General features: G+C 39.9%; 1 protein-coding gene across 2 annotated transcripts; it reads left to right on the top strand.

Moving 5' to 3' along the window:
- The first annotated feature begins 726 nt into the window (after positions 1–726).
- On the top strand, positions 727–18,549 carry ano7 (anoctamin 7). 2 transcript variants are annotated; one of them, XM_026372872.1, is made up of 24 exons: positions 727–867; positions 2,296–2,426; positions 3,923–3,980; positions 5,535–5,665; positions 6,322–6,429; positions 6,821–6,957; positions 7,175–7,232; positions 9,643–9,753; positions 9,841–10,006; positions 10,179–10,269; positions 10,752–10,848; positions 11,180–11,323; positions 11,669–11,806; positions 12,351–12,449; positions 12,613–12,715; positions 13,848–13,959; positions 14,451–14,505; positions 14,815–14,912; positions 15,743–15,918; positions 16,018–16,223; positions 16,304–16,449; positions 16,601–16,691; positions 16,853–16,972; positions 17,116–17,268. In XM_026372872.1, exons 2-24 carry the CDS (start codon positions 2,337–2,339, stop codon positions 17,266–17,268), a joined length of 2,688 nt encoding a protein of 895 aa, XP_026228657.1. In that variant the 5' UTR covers positions 727–867; positions 2,296–2,336. The 2 variants fall into 2 exon arrangements, with proteins under 2 accessions (XP_026228657.1, XP_026228664.1); XM_026372879.2 differs by lacking the exon at positions 727–867 and having other exon boundaries at positions 2,337–2,426; positions 17,116–18,549.
- Positions 18,550–18,871: the final 322 nt, after the last annotated feature.

Genomic DNA, 18,871 nt, shown 5'->3' with positions numbered 1-18,871 from the left:
AATGTCTTTTTAATATTTGATATAGTAAAGGTAAATGTCTTTTTAATATTTGATATAGTAAAGGTAAATGTCTTTAACATTTGCTATATTAAAGGTAAATGTCTTTAACATTTGCTATAGTAAAGGTAAATGTCTTTAACATTTGATATAGTAAAGGTAAATGTCTTTAACATTTGATATAGTAAAGGTAAATGTCTTTAACATTTGATATAGTAAAGGTAAATGTCTTTAACATTTGATATATTAAAGGTAAATGTCTTTAACATTTGATATATTAAAGGTAAATGTCTTTAATATTTGATATAGTAAAGGTAAATGTCTTTAACATTTGATATAGTAAAGGTAAATGTCTTTAACATTTGATATAGTAAAGGTAAATGTCTTTAACATTTGATATAGTAAAGGTAAATGTGTCTCATCATCTGGAACAAACAGTCTCCACAGTCTCTGCTCCTGAACCCCGGTGAGTCGGATCCGACTGCAGGCAGGTGTGTGTGTGTGTGTGTGTGTGTGTGTGTGTGTGTGTGTGTGTGTGTGTGTGTGTGACAGAGTGTAACAGTGCTCAGTACCAGGCGCAGTACGAGTACAGAACATTTACCATTGACTTCGTTGGTGTAATTGTACTTTTTGCAGCCTCTGGTGTGTGTGTGTGTGTGTTTTGTGTGTGTGTGTGTGACGACACACGCTCGTGGTCAGTTTATTAGGAACCACTAAACCCTCCTACACAGCGGACGTGTCCTGTTTCCTCCAGATGAAACTGCTGCAGACAGCAGCTGCGCTCGGAGCTGGAGCTTCACCTGAACTCCACCTGAGCTTCACCTGAACTCCACCTGAGCTTCACCTGAGCTCCCCCGTGTGCACGCGCAGGTGAGTCCCTCCACGCGACACGGACATGTTGATTTGCGCCACTTTGAAAAGTGTCGCTGCGGTTTTTTTTTTTTTGTTTGTTTTGTGTGTTTTTGAGGTCAGGTGGGCTTTGAGCTGAGCTGCTACAACATGGTGTGACTAGCTTCAGGTGGCCTGACGTTGTTGAGACAGTCAGGGCTGAGTCTGGGTTTCCTGAGAATCAAGGTATCTGAAACCAGTTGGAGTTAATGACCGCTCACATTAGTCTCCTTGTTTTTTGTGGAGACAGGTTGCTGGTCCTTGCATCACCAGTCCTCATGTGTCATGATTTAGTTTTAGCTCTTTCAAGCTCCTCTCCCAGTTTGGATTGTGGATTTCTCGTTATTCCTCTGGGAATAACGAGAAACGGTGTCAATGATGGGCCATCCTACTCATCAGGCACATTTAGTGATCAGTCCACGATTAAAACTATTAAAGCTGGAAGAAAGATGCAGCTGCCTCACTCTGTTTACACCAGAGGTTTATCAGTCACATTTTAAAAGATGTGTGTCACACAACCAGTACACTTCTATTTTAGCCAGTCTATACTGCCCACATGTGTCACAGATATTTGATGAGTGAGCTTATTTTGACCATTTCTGGAGGTTTGCATGTGTAAAACACTCAAACCAAAGTATTTCTACAGAAAATGGAGAAAAGCATGAAGTAAACACAACTCAGTATTGTACCTATACTCATTTACAGTGCGTAGTAACTCTGTGCTTTCTTTAAACCATGTTTTCATGATCAACAGACAAATACAGAATGCTACAGTAACAGCTACTGTGTTAAACACTGCGTTTCATCCTATGTCTTCTTGTAGATTCTCAGTACTATTGAGTGAACACGCCTTGTATACATAAATAAAATATATATCTATATATCTATATATCTATATATATATATATATATATATATATATATATATATATATATATATAGATAGATAGATAGATAGATAGATAGATAGATAGATATAGTTATAGATAGATAGATAGATAGATAGATAGATAGATAGATAGATATAGTTATAGATAGATAGATAGATAGATAGATAGATATAAAATACACACAAACACGAGTCCCACATTAGGTTCACACAAGACTCTACATGCGGCTTACGCTATCAATCTGGTGTAGATGTCACTTTAGTGGTACACGTGATTGTACCTGCATGCTTTATGAGAACCTGTATGTGGTTGTAAAGGCATTGTGCTGGTTAGCACTTCTAGAAGGATCCAGCCAGATACCTCTCAGTATGAAGTCAACATGTTATTCCTGTGTCTGTGTGGGTTTGTTCAGGTATCCTGGCTTCTTTTCACAGTCCAAGACATGCAGTTAGATTAATTGATAAATAAATTGCCTATAGGTGAAAATGTGAGTGTGAACTTTTCATATGTGTCTCTTCAGTGTTTGTGGATCTGCAGGAGGAGGTAAAAAGGCAAGAGAGGATGAAGAGGAGAGGGGAACAGAGCGAGGACAATGCCACTCTCATCGCCATGGAAACGAACTTGGAGAGTAACTACGGCAGCATCACCATGGTAACATCAGTCAGACGATCAATAAGTTATTAAATGATCACTGGAAAGATTAAAAATCTGATAATTTAACAGTCCACAAAAATGAAGAGATTTGCAAGACACTAATCAAAATATGGTTTGTAACATGTGGAGTGCCTCAGGGAAGCATCTTGGAGCCTCTAGCCTTCATTTTAAACCTTGAAGAAATGTTTTTAATTTTAACGAATCCTGTTCTTCTCAGGCAACTCAACCAAAGCTTTGCAAAACAGAATAATGTGTCAACGTTACAAGAAAAATATGGATCCAATGATACAGTGTTTAGTTTTGCTCCTGATTTTGGTTTCAGTATTGTTGAAAATATAAATCTGCTACTTTGTTTTTAGTCACTTTGTGAATTTGGTGTAAGCTTAGTCACAAAAAGCTCCATCAAAAGGTAAAATCTGACCAGGAAGCTTTTTACTCTGTGTTTGTTTTACTGCGGCAGCAGGAAACAGGACGTGTGATGAAGTGAGACAGAGAGGCTCCGACAATTTAACACTGACTGAGTGTAAGAACAGTAGGTGTTTGCTCTGTTCTTCCTCTCGCCCTCGTGTCTGTCTTCACTCTCATTAAAAACAATGGAGACATGAAACAGCAGGAAGGAAATCTGCACTCATTAACAGTGAAAAACACAAACTGCTCATCAGACAGTAGCTGATTAAAAACAAACTGTGATGATTAAAGAACGTAGTGAGAGTTTGAAGTTACTGAGCTTCTGATCCCTGATAGAAAAACAAACACATTAAAAACAGAATGTCCTGTAAAAAAAGGAGTTTGGCAAATGTGGAACAAATACTTCATTTACATTTACATTTAGTCATTTAGAAAACGAAATAGTAAGTGTAAGTATTTGCCTAAAACAGTACTACTACTAATAGAAGTACCAATGGAAGTATCACTTGAAATTCATTAGTGAGGTTTAATTACTAAATACCAGATTCGTTGATTTACTCATAAAAATATTGTGAACATGATAACACGACACAGTCTGTGAACAGATGTGGACAAATGTTTTGGTTTTCTTTCACGAAACAAGAAACACCCTCAATTTAAAAAACATAACTTTAAACTGATGACATTTAAAACATTTAGATGTGAAGACACATTCAACAGATGCCATATGCATCATCAGTGACGTATTGTTCAGTGTACACTTCACTGGGTGTTTTGGGTCAGATCCCCTCCCCTAGAAGAACTGGTCTAGGTTGATCTGTCCCCCACTTGCCAGTGGCAGCAGTTGCTGCACAGATCATTCCTTTTTATCCAGAGCCATCTGGAGCTTTCTCTGCAGCCTCTTTGATAGTTCTGATGGATCCAGGTCCTATGAGCAGTGTGAGAACCCACTTCTCCTGATAGGCAGCAAGCTCAGCATCTTTACCTTCCAGGACATCCCAGTTCATTCTTTATCTCGTGTCCCTTGTCCATGCAGGTAAAGTATTTCACCTGTGTTAACTCACACTGTTGTATTTATTTCCCAGAATGCACCTGTCATGCCCCGGGACAGGAATGTGTTCAGTGACGGATCGACTCGAGTCGGTGAGTAAAAACTTTGTGCTGCTGTTTCAGTGTTATCTGACAGACTGCTTATGAGTCACTAGCAGATGACCTTTGACCTTTACACACTTGATCAGGAACTAATCAGCTATTGCTGTTAGGTTGATTGTTAAAGATTAATATTTGTGACCTGCAGGAGCAAGTGCAACTGTGTCACAGTTAGTTATATCCAGTGTGAACAAACCACTAAGACCTTCATAGAGCAGTTTTCACATCCAGCCTCTACATTAAAACATCACACATCTTTTCACACATCCAGTAAACATTAAATGGAACAGTACAAATAACAGTGTTGTTTAAATCACTTTTATTGAGCAACCAAAATCTGCAAGGGTTTGAACAACATCTTCACTTACGTTTCACTCATGAGTCACATTAAGTGAAAAGCTTCCTCCTCATGTCCTTAAAGCTACAGGATGGAACTTAAGTACGTCTCTCTGACATCTCTGCTTGGATAAGAGAAAGACATCTTCAACTAAACCTCTCCAAGACAAAAGTTCTCTCCTTCCAGCTGGACCTTCCACCGACCACATCTCCTCCATCTCCACATCATGTAGATTTGTCCTTTTCAACATCACAAACATCAGACTCTACCTTTCAGACTATACAACTCATTATTCAGTCTCTGGTCATATCTAGTCCTGACTACTGCAGTGTCTTACTGATGGTTTTACCAGCTGCTCCATCAAACCTCCAGATGATCCAAAATGCAGCAGCACATCTAATTTTCAGGACACGTTACACCACTGTTCAGATCTCTGCTTCTTGTAGCTTCTGCATCATTTTCAAAGTCCTGACTCTTACCTACAGAGTGGTCAACTCAACAACACCTGTCTACCTGAACTCCCTCTCACTCACTGAGCTCTGTAAGTGAACAACGTCTTGTGGTCCCCTCACCTCAAAAGATCCCAGACTAAACTTTTCAGCTCTGTGGTTCTACGATGGTGGAACGATCTACCCACCTCTGCAAACTTTTTAAAAACCTGCTGAAAACTGAAATCTTCCAAATCTTTTTCTGCACCTATAGCTTTAAAAAAAACTATCGTGTTCCCCTCATGAAACAGTAACAGTCCTTACAGGAGCACTTGAAGTTTTTCTACTTGACTTGATCTTTTGCTTTGTGCCTCACTTGTAAGTCACTTTGCATAACAGCGTCTGATAATTTACTAATGTTAATCTACATGTGTAGAGGTGCTGTTGAAGCATCCTGTGATGCAGACTCATTCAACATTTAGCAGCAGTGCAGATATCTTCTCTTACTTCTGTTTGATGAGTAGTTTCTCAGATTTTCCTTTCTTCGTAGTTGTAATTGTTGTGCATTTGAACATGTGCTTGGAATCACTTGCTTGTTGAGGCTGTGCAGTGTGGGTGGTTGAAATGCAGGAGGGTGTTGGTGGATGTGTTATAAGAGTAGGCACAACAAGCTTTGATTTCTGCCTACGCTGGTTCACACCAGTTTTGGTTAGTACCATACTGTAGGTTGTATTTTATGTTTATATTAATATATATGTATATGTATTTATTCCTACTGGACAGATTTCGTGTTGGTGTGGGAGGAGCCTCATTGCTCATCAAAGGAAGAGAGCACAGGTGGTAATCTTGCCCATCTCAGATGGAGGGAGGAGTTTCTGAACAGGCTGACACACTCAGGACTGCTGCAGGAACAGGTGAGTAAAACAAATACACCTGGAAACATAGCTTTCAGCTTTAGTGTTTCAGCCAAACACCATATTAACAAACATCAGTTCTTCTTTCTGCTGTTAAAACCGTCTGATCATTGGTTTCAGTTTTGATCAATTAGAGTGAAAAATATCTTAATTGTCCTGCACCTGTAATACTGCATGAAGTATGAGTAAGATAAGAAGTAATTGTGTCTGTGCAGTTTTCACTATGCAGATTGAAGTGTTACATAATTATATTTCTAGATCCTGATTGTCGATGTAAAATCACGTAAGGTGATGAAATCAGAAATTCTCCATATCAACTCTGAACACAATCTGTTGCTTGTTGTGGACACACTTCTGTTCCACAGTAGGATCCCTCCGCTGTTGTTCTTCTCGAAGGCTCTTCTATTTTCTCCACATTAAAATGGTATTTTGGGAGTTTTTCCTGATTCAAGGGTCCAGACTTTGATTGATTGATTTATACGGATTGTAAACCCTCCTGAGGCAAATGTATGATTTGTGAAACTGGACTATATAAACAAAACTTTTAGACAGATAGCACAGGGGAAAAGAGTGTGGACCGAGAATTGAACCCTGAGGGACTCCATCAGCAATGTTGGCAATAGATACCAGCTAATATAGTGTGTTCCTCTCCACAGAAAGAAGTCCTGCAGACAAAGAAAAAGATTTTTTTTGTCCTCCTCAGTGCTCCATGGAGCGTCCTCTGTTATTATGCTGAGGAGATCAGCCTTAGAGTCCCTCTGCAGGTAAAAGAAACGACATATAATCTGTCTTGTCTTTACACTTTAAGTTAAAATAAATTCTTTGGTCTCCATGATAGTAGATACAGGTAAGCCTGAAAATGCCAGAAGTTTGGTTTTGTCTTTATACACCACCATTTAGAGATTTCACAAAAATATGGCATTTACGATTTAGAAATTACAGCCATTTTACGAGTACCTTCATCGTCCTTTACATAATTAGACCCTTTTTTCGTGGAACATCATTAAGAGTGAATGAAGGACTTAATTCTTTCAACTTCAGGAGTCAGTGTAGCTGTTTTGTGATGGTATAACTAAGAAGTAAGTCTAAGGTTTATGAAGCTGAGGAGTTTAGGGAAACTGGTTGGAAGCAAAACCATCCTCTGTCCTCTTACAGGTGGTCACAGCTCCAATCGTTAACTGGTCGGAACAGATCCTGTCCCAGCTGTCTCTCCCCAGCCCTCTGTCCCAGGATGTCCCCAACCCCCCACCTGACTACTACACCTGTCAGTTCAGGACCAACAAGCTGCAGAGGTTCGAACACACACACACACACACACACACACACACACACACACACACACACACTACTCTGCTGTCTTCTGAGTGGTTGACAGACACAGATGTTTGTCTGTTGGGGGTCCAGCTTCCTCCTGTCTGCTCCCTGTCTAATGAAGTTGAAACTGTGACCACACTGATGTAGTTTCGTCTGATTTCCAGCTGTGAGTAGCAGTTTGTTTTCTACCTGCAGGTTTCTGGGCAGCGACGACAAAGACACGTTCTTCAACACGACTCAGAGACACCAGGTGGTGAGTTCCAATTCTGTGAGACGACTAAGTCTTTCAGAACAGATTAGCAGGCTCGATGAGCATGGCTCATCGAACCTAGACTCCGGAAAGTGTCCTGCTGGTTCCAGACTTCTTCCATGTCACAGTTCCTGAAGCCACTGTGCTCAGAGCTTTAGAAACGGTTTTATACCTTCATCCTGTTCTGTGCCTCACAGATCAACAAACAGTTTGTGAATACTTTGGTAAATGGCAGGTTTCAGTCGGTGATCTTTAATTAGTTGGTTAGCTGTATTACTGAGTTCAGTTTGACGAGCAGAAATGGGAACATACAGTAACGTGCAGCTGGTCTGACGGGGTCTGAACACTTAGTGATGCTGCTGATCATAGCAGCTTCTTTATAACACACCCAGAGAGCAAACACACACCTGTGTTATAGTAACACAACCTGGTTTCTGTTTCAGTCCGTTGTTTTAAACACAACTTCAAGTGTTAATCAAGACCTGTCTGGGGGTGTGAACCCTGTTGTTCGTACATTATTTGCACCCAGTTTCCACTTTTTGTCTTCAGCTGAGTGTGACGGTCTTTAACTTTGAGAAATCCTAAGATGCAGAACAGCAGATGATTTGGGTTAAGTTTATTAGATAAGATGAAAAAAAAAATACTTTCCACTACTGATTCCCAGAGAATCCAGAATAACTGAAATAAAGTAGAAGTGCTCAGTAGAATAAAATCATTAATTATCAACAGGTCAGGCATAGTAAGAATCTGTTCTTCATACATGTCAATCTCTGCTTCATTAATACTGCAATTATGTTAAACAAACAAATCCTGATGATATTAATCCTGTTTGATATTAATCAAACGTGTCACGTGTCTGGAAACCTTCCAGAAAAGACTTAATCAACTGGACTCAGCTGCAGAAAGCAGCATGAAACCAGATCCTGGTTCTAGTCTTAACGGGGTTTATGGAGTCTGGATCGAAGCACAGTCCTCAGACTCCTGTGGTTGTTCAGAGAGAGATAGAAACCCGCTGACCACTCCGATTCCAGGATGTTTCAGTCAACACAGGCTTCAGGTGGCGACGCCTCCTCTTCAAACACCATCTACAAACGCACACATGTTCACAGAGTAAACTTTGAGCTTCACACACAGAGTCACGAATGACGCTCATGTTCAGTAATGAACATACCTGCACCGTGTCACTGAGTTATGATGCATATACATTTATTCACTTTAAGACAATTAAACTTGTGGATTTTAGAATTAAATATGTTTTTTAATAGTTTTTAGTGAGGTACATGCAGTATTTAGGCTTTACTGTCTTTTATATTTCATTAAATTATTTAAATAGTATATTTGTTGTTCCTGTTAAACCCTGTCTGTGCTGCAGCAACATGCAAATGTCCCCCACTGTCAATAAAGGCTTGTCTTCTCTTACTGTATGTTAACAAACAGGCTGAAATACAATACAACAATAGATACTCTACATCCGTCATTCAGTGTCTTACTTACATGAGTACTGTCAACAATAATGTACAGTAAGTATCCGCTGATAATACTGATATTCTGACATGCTGGAGGAAGTATACAAATCTTTTACCAAGTAAAAGTATATACTTCACTACATTACATGTAAAAGTCCTGCATTTAAATATTAGCTGAGCATTTCCTTTAATCGGGAAAAGCATTTAACATCAAAGTACTCAATGTGATCCATGTGACTGTAATACTACTACAGTACACAGTATCTTTGAAGATTCTTAGTTATGTTTATCCCCAAAAAAATGCTGCTCAGTGAAGATGTTTCCTGAGGTCTCACAATTATGTCTAAAGAATGTACAGTAAAGTACAGTAGTAGTGGATTACAAGTACAGTATAAAATATGTACATAATACATAATATACATAATATATGTACACAATATAATATGTGTAACACTATTGTAATCATTTCAACATTGAGTTGCATTTCCACCATAATACACTATTTTGTTTTCACCTTTTTCTTCTTCTTCATGAGGTAAATTTGAGTGACTCAAACACACAAGCAAAATTTAAATGTAATAAATCATTGCTGTTAAGAAAGGAACTTGGAAAAGTGCAGCTTTAATTGTCAATATTTATTACAATCAAAATCCTTTTAAGCAGCAAAGGAAAGATATAAATAACAGATCTGGTTCCAATAGTAAACTTCAAAGATGAAGTAACTCGCTCTGACACTGACAAAAACAAAGAAACTGAAACGAAACCTTGAAATACTAAAAGGCTAAAGGAGTGGAGTTCATCAGGGAAACATCCTGGAGCCTCTAAACATCTATTAATCCTGATAGAGATTTAAAGGAACAGGCCCACATTTAATAAATTGTCTTGTTTGTGTCACAGACACGTTAGTTTTGGTCTGTCCCTACAGTGACTATATCCTGTCCTTCCAGCTGTATGAGATTCTGGCCAGGACTCCGTACGGGTCGGTGAAGGATGGAGAGGTGGGAATCGACAGACTGCTGAATGAGCAGGTCTTCACTGCTGCCTACCCGCTACATGAGGTAAGTTCCTAATCTAAATGAATGGAATCAAGTAGACCCGGGATCACAGGACCACAGACATTCTGCTTTTATATTTTTTGTTTGTAGGGTGATTACCATCCACCAAGTCCTCCGGGGCCTCCTGAGTCTTTGGGCCTGAGACAGATTCTGTATGTGTACTGGGCTCAGTGGTCCTGTTGGCGGCGCTACCAACCTCTGGACCACATCAGGGAGTACTTTGGAGAGAAGATAGCACTTTACTTTGCCTGGCTCGGTAACTCCATCAGCAAACAACTACAGCTACTACTACGTTACCTCTATGTCCAGTTGTTCAGTCAAACTGTTTCTATACTGACCTTGTCTGACTGAAGGTTTCTGTGGTAACCACTTCTAATGATAACAGATTCTTTAGTAACAGTTTCTATAGTAACTGTGTTTTACTGTAGGATTCTACACTGGCTGGCTGTTACCGGCATCTATCGTTGGGACTGTGATCTTCCTGTTTGGGTTTTGGCTTGTGGCGACCGATGTTCCAGCGTAAGTATAAACCTCAGATGGTTTTCTTATGACACTGCATGAAAAGGTGTTATTATCACCTCATGATCAGATCACGATCACCTTGTCAGTTAATCTTATCTGTTGGACAAAACTTTCAGAACTATTTTGTCTCTTATATAGACATAGTTTTTTTTAGAATTCAGGATTTGTGCATGTGACAAAAAAAGATTTTGTCCTCTTATATTCACCGTGGCTGACTCAACAGGTGAAATACCTAGACTAATTGTGAACTGGACTCTGACCACAAGTGACCTACACTTACTGTATCTGAACGCCTGCTGTGTTGACACAGACAGCGGGCCGGAGGTGCTACGCCTTCTGTGTTGACATAGTGTTATGACAGGAATTAGGTTAAGGTTAGGGTTAGTCGTTTAGTTGTGTTGTTTGAGATTAAATTAGGATTAGAGTAAAGTGCTAGGAAATGCATTATAGGAGTAAAAACCTGTGTGTTTGTGTTGTAGGAAAGAGGTGTGTGACAGTGGAAACAGCTTCATCATGTGTCCCATCTGTAACATCTGCTCTTACTGGAACTACTCCAGCATCTGTGTCACCTACAAGGTACCTGTCTCTCTGACTACCTGTGGGTCGCTCTCACTAGAGTTGGTCTTAATATTGCGAATATATAAATTCCTCACAGTGATACATATAGTATCATATAGTAGCGCCTGCTGTTCATTAAACGTTGAATGACAAAATCGTTAGAAAACACAAAGAGGCTTTGTGTGATTGTAGAAAAGGCTGATATGAGCAAATAATATGGCCAAGAAGAAGAGTACAGGTGTTCTTAGAGCAGGAGAGACACACACCACGTTACTTCCACATACCAGGAAATAACATCAGTCTTAACCAGGAAAACACCAAACCGTCCTGTGTCTGTGTGTCTGTGTAGACGGGCCTCCTGTTTGATAATGGAGGGACAGTGTTTCTCAGTGTCTTCATGTCTCTGTGGGCCGTCACCTTCCTGGAATACTGGAAGAGAAGCTGCTCGGCTCTGTCTCACCGCTGGGACTGTTCCGACTTCCAGGACATCGAGGTACCTGCCCAAGATGAACAGATAGCAGGAACATTTCTAAACTATGATAGAAAATCCTACATTACAAGGTTCACCTCATCATATTTCTACAGCTCTCCTCATTAAAAACACAGATTTAAATGATTAAACAATCAAATTCAACACGTTTGAGACTCTGTTTCATCTTGTATTTTAATTCATGTTGAGGATTCAGACATTGAATTCTAATGACTTTGCAGCCTATGCGCATTGGACCTGTGGAGTACTTTGTCTATGAACAATTTGAATTTAATTATCCTCAGCAGCTGCAGTGCTTAGTGTAAGTGAAAATATGACTCCTGCACTGACTCCCTCCATCTTCCACAGGAGCGACCCCGTCCAGAGTTCACGGCCATGGCACCAATGACTATGAGAAACCCGGTGACCGGAGCAGAGGAGCCTTACTTTCCCGAAAACAAAAGGTTTAGGAGAATTTTGACTGGCTGCATGGTCATCATCATCATGGTGAGTCTCCTGGTCTCTCACCCTTAAATTATTTGATGTAACAGAACTAAACTGTTACCTGACACCTGGGGTTTTGAGATGTCCCAGTTTTTTTGTGTCACTTTGCAGTGATTTCGCATCTTTACAGTTGTGTCAGTTCTTGTCTGTTTGTAGTCATTTTGTGTTCCTGTCATCCTTTGGAGGTTGTTGTGTGACTATTTTTGGTGATTTCCTGTTGTTATGTTCCCTTTGTGTCTCATTTGTTGATGTTTGATTCACTTTTTAACAAGATACATACACAAGACTCTTCATGCAGAGGCTCTGGTCTGCTCTGCTTCCAACCACCTCCTTGTGGCTCTGTTTCTGTCAATGAATGTAGCACCTAATATATTCAAAGAACATGATTCATCAGAACATATTTCCATACAGAACATATTTTAGTTGCTTTGTTTTTGGTAGACATGTTGGGTACAGAAGAAATATGGTTAAAACTGACTTTTTGAGGGCATGAAACATCATTCATGTGTTTGCGAAGTAGGAGTAACTTTACCTCTTCTGTGTGCAGATTGTTGTGGTGTTGATGTTCCTAATCGGCATCATTCTGTATCGCACCATCCTCAGCATCATTATCTACAAGTCTGAGCACAGCTTTCTCACCTTCTCTGTGAGTACAAAAAAACACAAAAGTGTCATTTAAATCGCTCAAAAGTTTCATTACAGAAAGTAGAAGAAACAGAGGTTCCAGGATACTTCCCAGAGGGACTCCCCAGGTTTTTCTTTTAGTATATAGCTGATATAAAAACTGAATTTTCTTTCTGTGTGTACAGGCAGGGAAGATAGCCAGCCTTTCAGGGTCTGTGTTGAATCTGTTGGTCATCCTCATGTTATCCAAGGTTTACACCACACTGGCCCACATCCTCACACGCTGGGGTGAGTCATTTACATTTACATTTACATTTAGTCATTTAGCAGACGCTTTTATCCAAAGCGACTTACAAGTGAGGAACAAGGCAAGCAAACAAAATCTAAGTCAAGAATAAACAACATCAAAGCAAAGTGCTATCGAAAAAGTGTTACTGTTTCAAGAGATGTGAATGTGAGTCACATTTCTATCCTCACTCTCCTCAACCTTAATTCCCGCCTTAGCGTTCATAACTTCAGTCATGTTTAGCTGTTTGTTTTTGTGACAGTGCAGTCGTAATTAAATTTCATAATTTTAGTTGCTTAGTGAAGCTGTTTCAGATAAATTCTTTAAATATTTTAAATATGTCACACTGGAAGTATACATTTGAGTCATGCTAGATCATAAAGTTCAAAATTTCAAGGAAATGTTCTGGAGACATAATTGTATTTATTTTTATTATCTTGATGCATTAAAGTGTTATTATCACAAACGACACAGTGTGCAATAAAAACTACACCTGTAGTATAAACTAGACATGTTTTTCTTAAAGAATTAGAGATTTCAATGTCTGATGTGACTGTAATGCATAAAATGTGGTTATGATTGTATGAAAGGTGTCTGTGGCAGTACTGAACCAGCAGAGAATTATCTGCTGACTTTGTACTTTACAGAATATTATAATGAGTTTTAGCTTGTTGTTTAGCGTCTGCTTTGGTTCACTCTCTTTAAAAAGCCACAGGCAGCTAGACAGAGACCAGCTGTTGAACATAACTGGTGTCCCGTTGATGGATTAAGATTCCTCAGATGGACAAAAACAGCATCCCACCGGAATCATCATCATATCGGAATCATGGCTCAGGAACTGCAGGATGTGAAAATGAGAAACAGATCAACGATGAAATGCCAATGTGTCACGTATAGCTTGTTTCTTCTGAAAACAAATGGACCAAAACAGTTTCTGCAGGTTACAGTAAAACTATGTTTACTTCTGTTGTACCTTAAAATAAAAGCCAACAAAATCAGGACGTGACTGTGAGTGGAGGGTAGTGAACAGGTGAAAATTTGTCTATGCAAAGGATCGGTGTGTTCAGTGTGTGTTCAGTGTGTATTATGTGTATGTTTGAAACATTTCTCTGTCTTTCTCTCTGTTTCTTTCAGAGATGCATCGTACCCAGACTAAATATGAAGACATGTTCATCCTCAAAGTTTTTATCTTCCAGTTTGTCAACTTCTACTCATCTCCGGTTTATATCGCTTTCTTCAAAGGCAGGTGAGAACAGCTCCAACCAATTAGACCAGGTTCATGATTCACCCTTTGGCGCTTCTTTCAAGGATGTGTGTTAATTGTATTTACTGAGGGCATCTGCTGGACGGATAGTGAATTGCAGGAGAACTGTATGAACTGGGAAGGTTTCAGATTCTCAGTTAGTTTAGAGACGTAGCGTTTGTATGGAGTCTCAGTATAGACAAACAAATTGTGCTTAAGCTGATAACACACACACTAGTGTAATTCTTCATGTCTTTATTGAACACACCCATTTACACACACAGAGTGATGGTGGATGTTTTACACAATAAGAAAAGCTGCATCATTTCTCCCACAAAAAGATTTCAGTGCTACTGAAGTTCACCCCTCGACACTCCACAGTGCTACTGTGAAAATTTTACGTGAACTGACGAAACTAAGGCTGAATTAGGAAGAACAAATTATTTTCCCAACTTGAAATGTGAATATTAGCGACTGTTTGTTTTTGTTTTTAGGTTCGTTGGTTACCCTGGCAACTACTACACTCTGTTTGGAGTCCGTAACGAAGACGTGAGTGATACAGACGACGATGCTGAAATAAAAAAGAGGCGGTCAGGTCATAAATTTGAAACAACACAAGCCTCATTGTAAATGAGAGATTACACAGATCTAAATTTTGTCCATCAAGAGCAGTTTGCTCATGGACATGTCAAAAGATGGACAGCCAAGGCCAGACCAGTCCACCACCAGATCTACAGGCTTTCCAACCAAGATATCAGTAATGAGATCAGCAGAGCTATCGTACGTCATGTATAGATGTGATAAATCTCTGTGTATTAGTAGTAATGGTTTGTTGGTGCTGGTTTCCTGGTTTTACAGTGTGGAGCAGGTGGATGCCTTATCGAACTGGCTCAGGAGATGCTGGTCATCATGGTGGGAAAACAGCTGATCAATAACATCCAGGAGTTCATCATCCCGTAAACAACAAGCACACACACACAGATAAAAATCCACAAAAACACTGAGAGCGAACAGGATTGAAAACTGTGAGAGCAGGATGTTAACTAGAGATCATGACGACATAATATGATATGAGCTGTGAGAACACGACATTAGAAGAAAGAGGTCTATCCACATTTAAAATTGTCATAACTCTAAGTTTACAGACCATTTTTGAGCTGTTGGGTTTGTTACCAAAGAAATAAAGGTATGATACAGGTCAGTTGTTGAATTGGTTAAACACTCATCTTTTGTAGATTGTGACATAAAAATTCTGTGTCCATGATAAAATGAGATTGGATTGTGTAGTGGTAACATCACTGCCCTCCATGTGGGAGACTAGGGTTCGAATCACGGCTATGGTCTACCTCCAGTAGGGGTCCCTAGGCAAACCTGCTTTACACTTACCCTGCCTTTGCCTTGTACCTTGTTAGTTGCTTTTGTTAAAAGCGTCCTCCTACATAATTATTGTTTTATGATTACATTACTTAGATCTTACTTCCTTGAAACATATTGCCTGTTCTTTCTATTTCTGTCCTTTCTCTTCAGTTTGGTGGCTCTAAACATACATACGCTATTCTGTAGTGTTTTGTAGCCCACATTTTAGTCCAGCACAAGACATGGTCCTGATTCAGGACGGTGGCACCAGGTGTACCACCAGGACTATGGCTGCTCACCGATGGCCTGACACTGGCCGACAGCCAACCGTCAGCTTGATGTGTCAGTGCCCTCAGATTTGAGGGAAGAACAAAATGTGAGAGCAGTTTACCTGTTTCTGGTTTCAAACTTGATGCTCATAATTTGGCAGGAAGTTGAGGTCGTGGTGGCAGAAGAAGAAGATGAGTCCTCGGCTGAAGGAGGTGAAGGAGGAGAAGGCACAGGAGGCTCAGGGGGAGCAGCAGCAGGAGGAGGAGGTCTCTCCGTGGGAGGCAGATTATCAGCTGTTGGTCTGTGAGGGACTCTTCAGCGAGTACCTGGAGATGGGTGAGTCCTGTTCTGGGGCAGCTCGATAGGCGAATGTGCACCATTTAAAATAGATCTGCTTCACGAATCATCTCTGTAAATTCTTCTCGTTCTCCTCAGTGATTCAGTTTGGTTTCATCACCATCTTCGTGGCAGCGTGTCCTCTCGCTCCTCTCTTCGCTCTCATCAATAACTGGGTGGAGACGCGACTGGACGCTCAGAAGTTTGTAACTGAATATCGTCGGCCCGTGGTGGAACGAGCTCAGGACATCGGCATCTGGTTCCCCATCCTGCAGTTCATCACACACATGGCTGTCCTCAGCAATGTAAGACTGTGTTAGAGTTGAACATCTTCAAAGAGGTGTTTGGCCACAACAAAGTGAACTTGACCAACTCTGTGTTTTAGGCTTTCCTCATAGCATTCACCTCGTCCTTCGTGCCTCGCCTGTACTACCGCTACACCAGAGACAACACACTGAGCGGCTATATCAATTTCACTCTGGCAACATCACCACGCAGCTATAACCAGCAACACCAAAACACCACCTGCAGGTAGGAAACAGCTGCAACCGCCACACACAAGCTACAGGTGTGTGATTGTTGAACCTACAGTTGGATGTTTGACTGATTGTTGGTCTCTGAATCAATGGGACACTTTAACACTGAACTGTCCTAACAGTGTTGTTTGTGTTGTTCTCTGCAGGTATCTGGGTTTCAGGCATGAAAACGGCGAATACCTGCCAGAGTTCTTTCACCTCCTCGCCATACAACTCGGTTTTGTCATTATCTTTGAGGTGAGTGTCTCTCACACATCTGGATATATGGATGACGTTTAAATTTGCAGGAAAACAACAAATGCTTTGGAAATCAGCTCACTAAGGAACAGCCTGATAAGAGTTGTAGTGTGAGTTTCTGCTGTGACTTGATGAAGGTGTTTCCGGTCTTCCCCCCGCAGCATGTGGTCTTCTTCATTGGCGGAATGATCGACATGATGGTGCCTGACATCCCTGAAGAGGTGGAGATGAAGATCAAGAGGGAGCACTACATGGCTAAAGAGGCGCTTGCTGAGAACCAGGTACAGCAAAGCAAGTCCAAGTCTTCAGCTTTGTTACATCATTTTTTGTCTGTGTTGCCTTTTCGTACAGTTACAGCTGGTCACTGTGTGTTTTAACACACTTAGCCTAAAATAAATTTTCCTTTGTGGTGTTGTTCCTCTAGGCTTTGGGGAAAACCATAATTCCTGGTAGTAAGGATGCTTTTTCCAGTGATGTGCGATGGCGTGGAGCTAGGCCCTCACCAACACAGAGCGACTCTCCTCCACCAAACCTGAAGGAGATCGCGGAGGAAACAGACACATCAGGCAGCTGCTGAGTCACCTACATGACTGAGATTCTACAAAACAACTGTGAGATCTTTCAAAGACCCACATGAACTGTGTTGAAATCTTAAAGAACTGCAAGTACTAGTTGAGTACAAAAACTCAGTCTGTCAGACTTGGAGAGGTTCTACCAGACCTCATCTAGACTTCTTTATATCCTTATTCTCATTCAAGAACTAAGATCTGTGAAATACTGAAATGGAACAACCTCACTTCTTCTGGATATGCAGTTCTGCCAGACTCCTGCAAGCGATTAAGTCAAATTTCACATCCTTCAACATCTCTGAGAACTTTTGTACATCTTTTCAAAGGCCATTAGAAATCTTGTCAATGTTACAGGCACCTCACAGACTATCATGTACAACCTGTTAGTGTTGTAAGCAGATCTTGAACATGTCTAGAAGAGGTTCTGATGAACCCTGTGGAGATCTTTATGTCCAAGAACAAGGATGTTTACAGGACATAACAAGAAAGAAGTCCAGTTGTCATGACTCAACCTCTAGATAACTTTGCAATGACCTTAAAGATGTTGGCAAGGTCTTTTTAAGATGGCTGAACAGAAATTACAAGGGTTTAATCCTTTGACATCCTTTCAAGAACCTAACTTTTTTTAAAAGTATGTAGTACCTCAAAGTAAACTAGGATATCTGCATGTACTACAAGATCCTCCAACTGTTTTTTGACTTACTCAACTTCAAACCAAAAAAACAGATGTTTAAGACCAAAAAAATGTTAGGGAGTGAAAAAAGCTGAGAGCACTATATAAAGATTTTTCCATGAAGATTTCTAGAAAGATCAACTAACTGCTGCTGGTAATCCAGCTGATGCTGATTCATGGTCAGAGATTTTCATTCTCTCAGAACCTGCTGTCAGTTTAAAGTTTAACTTGTTGAAATGTGTTTCTAATATTTTATTCTGTGTATGAAAATATAGGTGGATATATAATATTATTAAACATTTGAATAATTGCTATGATTGTCCAGACTTGATCAAATCTTTGAATGAGCATTAATCTATGGACCTGTTCATCTTCTGTCACTGAGTTGATAGAATAGTCTTTGATTGTTTATATTGTTGTGTCTTAAAAAGGACTGAAATGACAAATCACATCGACATTAACTGCAAAGACCCCTGGCTAGATCTCTGTTTTGACACAAAAATGTCTTTTATGTGTTATACCACAAATCAATACAATTATCTTAGTTGATATCTTGTTGTTGGTATTTTATGGTAAAGAATGAATATATGATGCAAATAAATATTTGTGTTTATTACTCGTCATCTGTACTTATTATTCATAATGACCAGTGTCAGAGTGATATGGCTATATTAGATTATTCCATTACTATTACTGTGCCTTCACATCTCTAATAATGAAATATTGATGAAGATGATTTGCCGCTCTGTGTTTCCAGGTGATTAATCCATAATAATACATTATTATTAAATATCACATTATACTTTGTATTGAAAATCTGCATCTGAAGAGTAACTAAAGCTGTAGAAAACCCAATGTTACATGAAATAGAAGTGGTGCAGCACTTGAGTAAATGTACTTAGTGAGTTTCCTGCCCAGATCAAACCGACACTGTTGTT

This window comes from Anabas testudineus, chromosome 13 (genome assembly GCF_900324465.2).
Source record: "Anabas testudineus chromosome 13, fAnaTes1.2, whole genome shotgun sequence".
Taxonomy (NCBI): Eukaryota; Metazoa; Chordata; class Actinopteri; order Anabantiformes; family Anabantidae; genus Anabas; species Anabas testudineus.
Note: the sequence above shows the minus strand (reverse complement) of the source record. Positions and strands in the feature narration are given on the sequence as shown.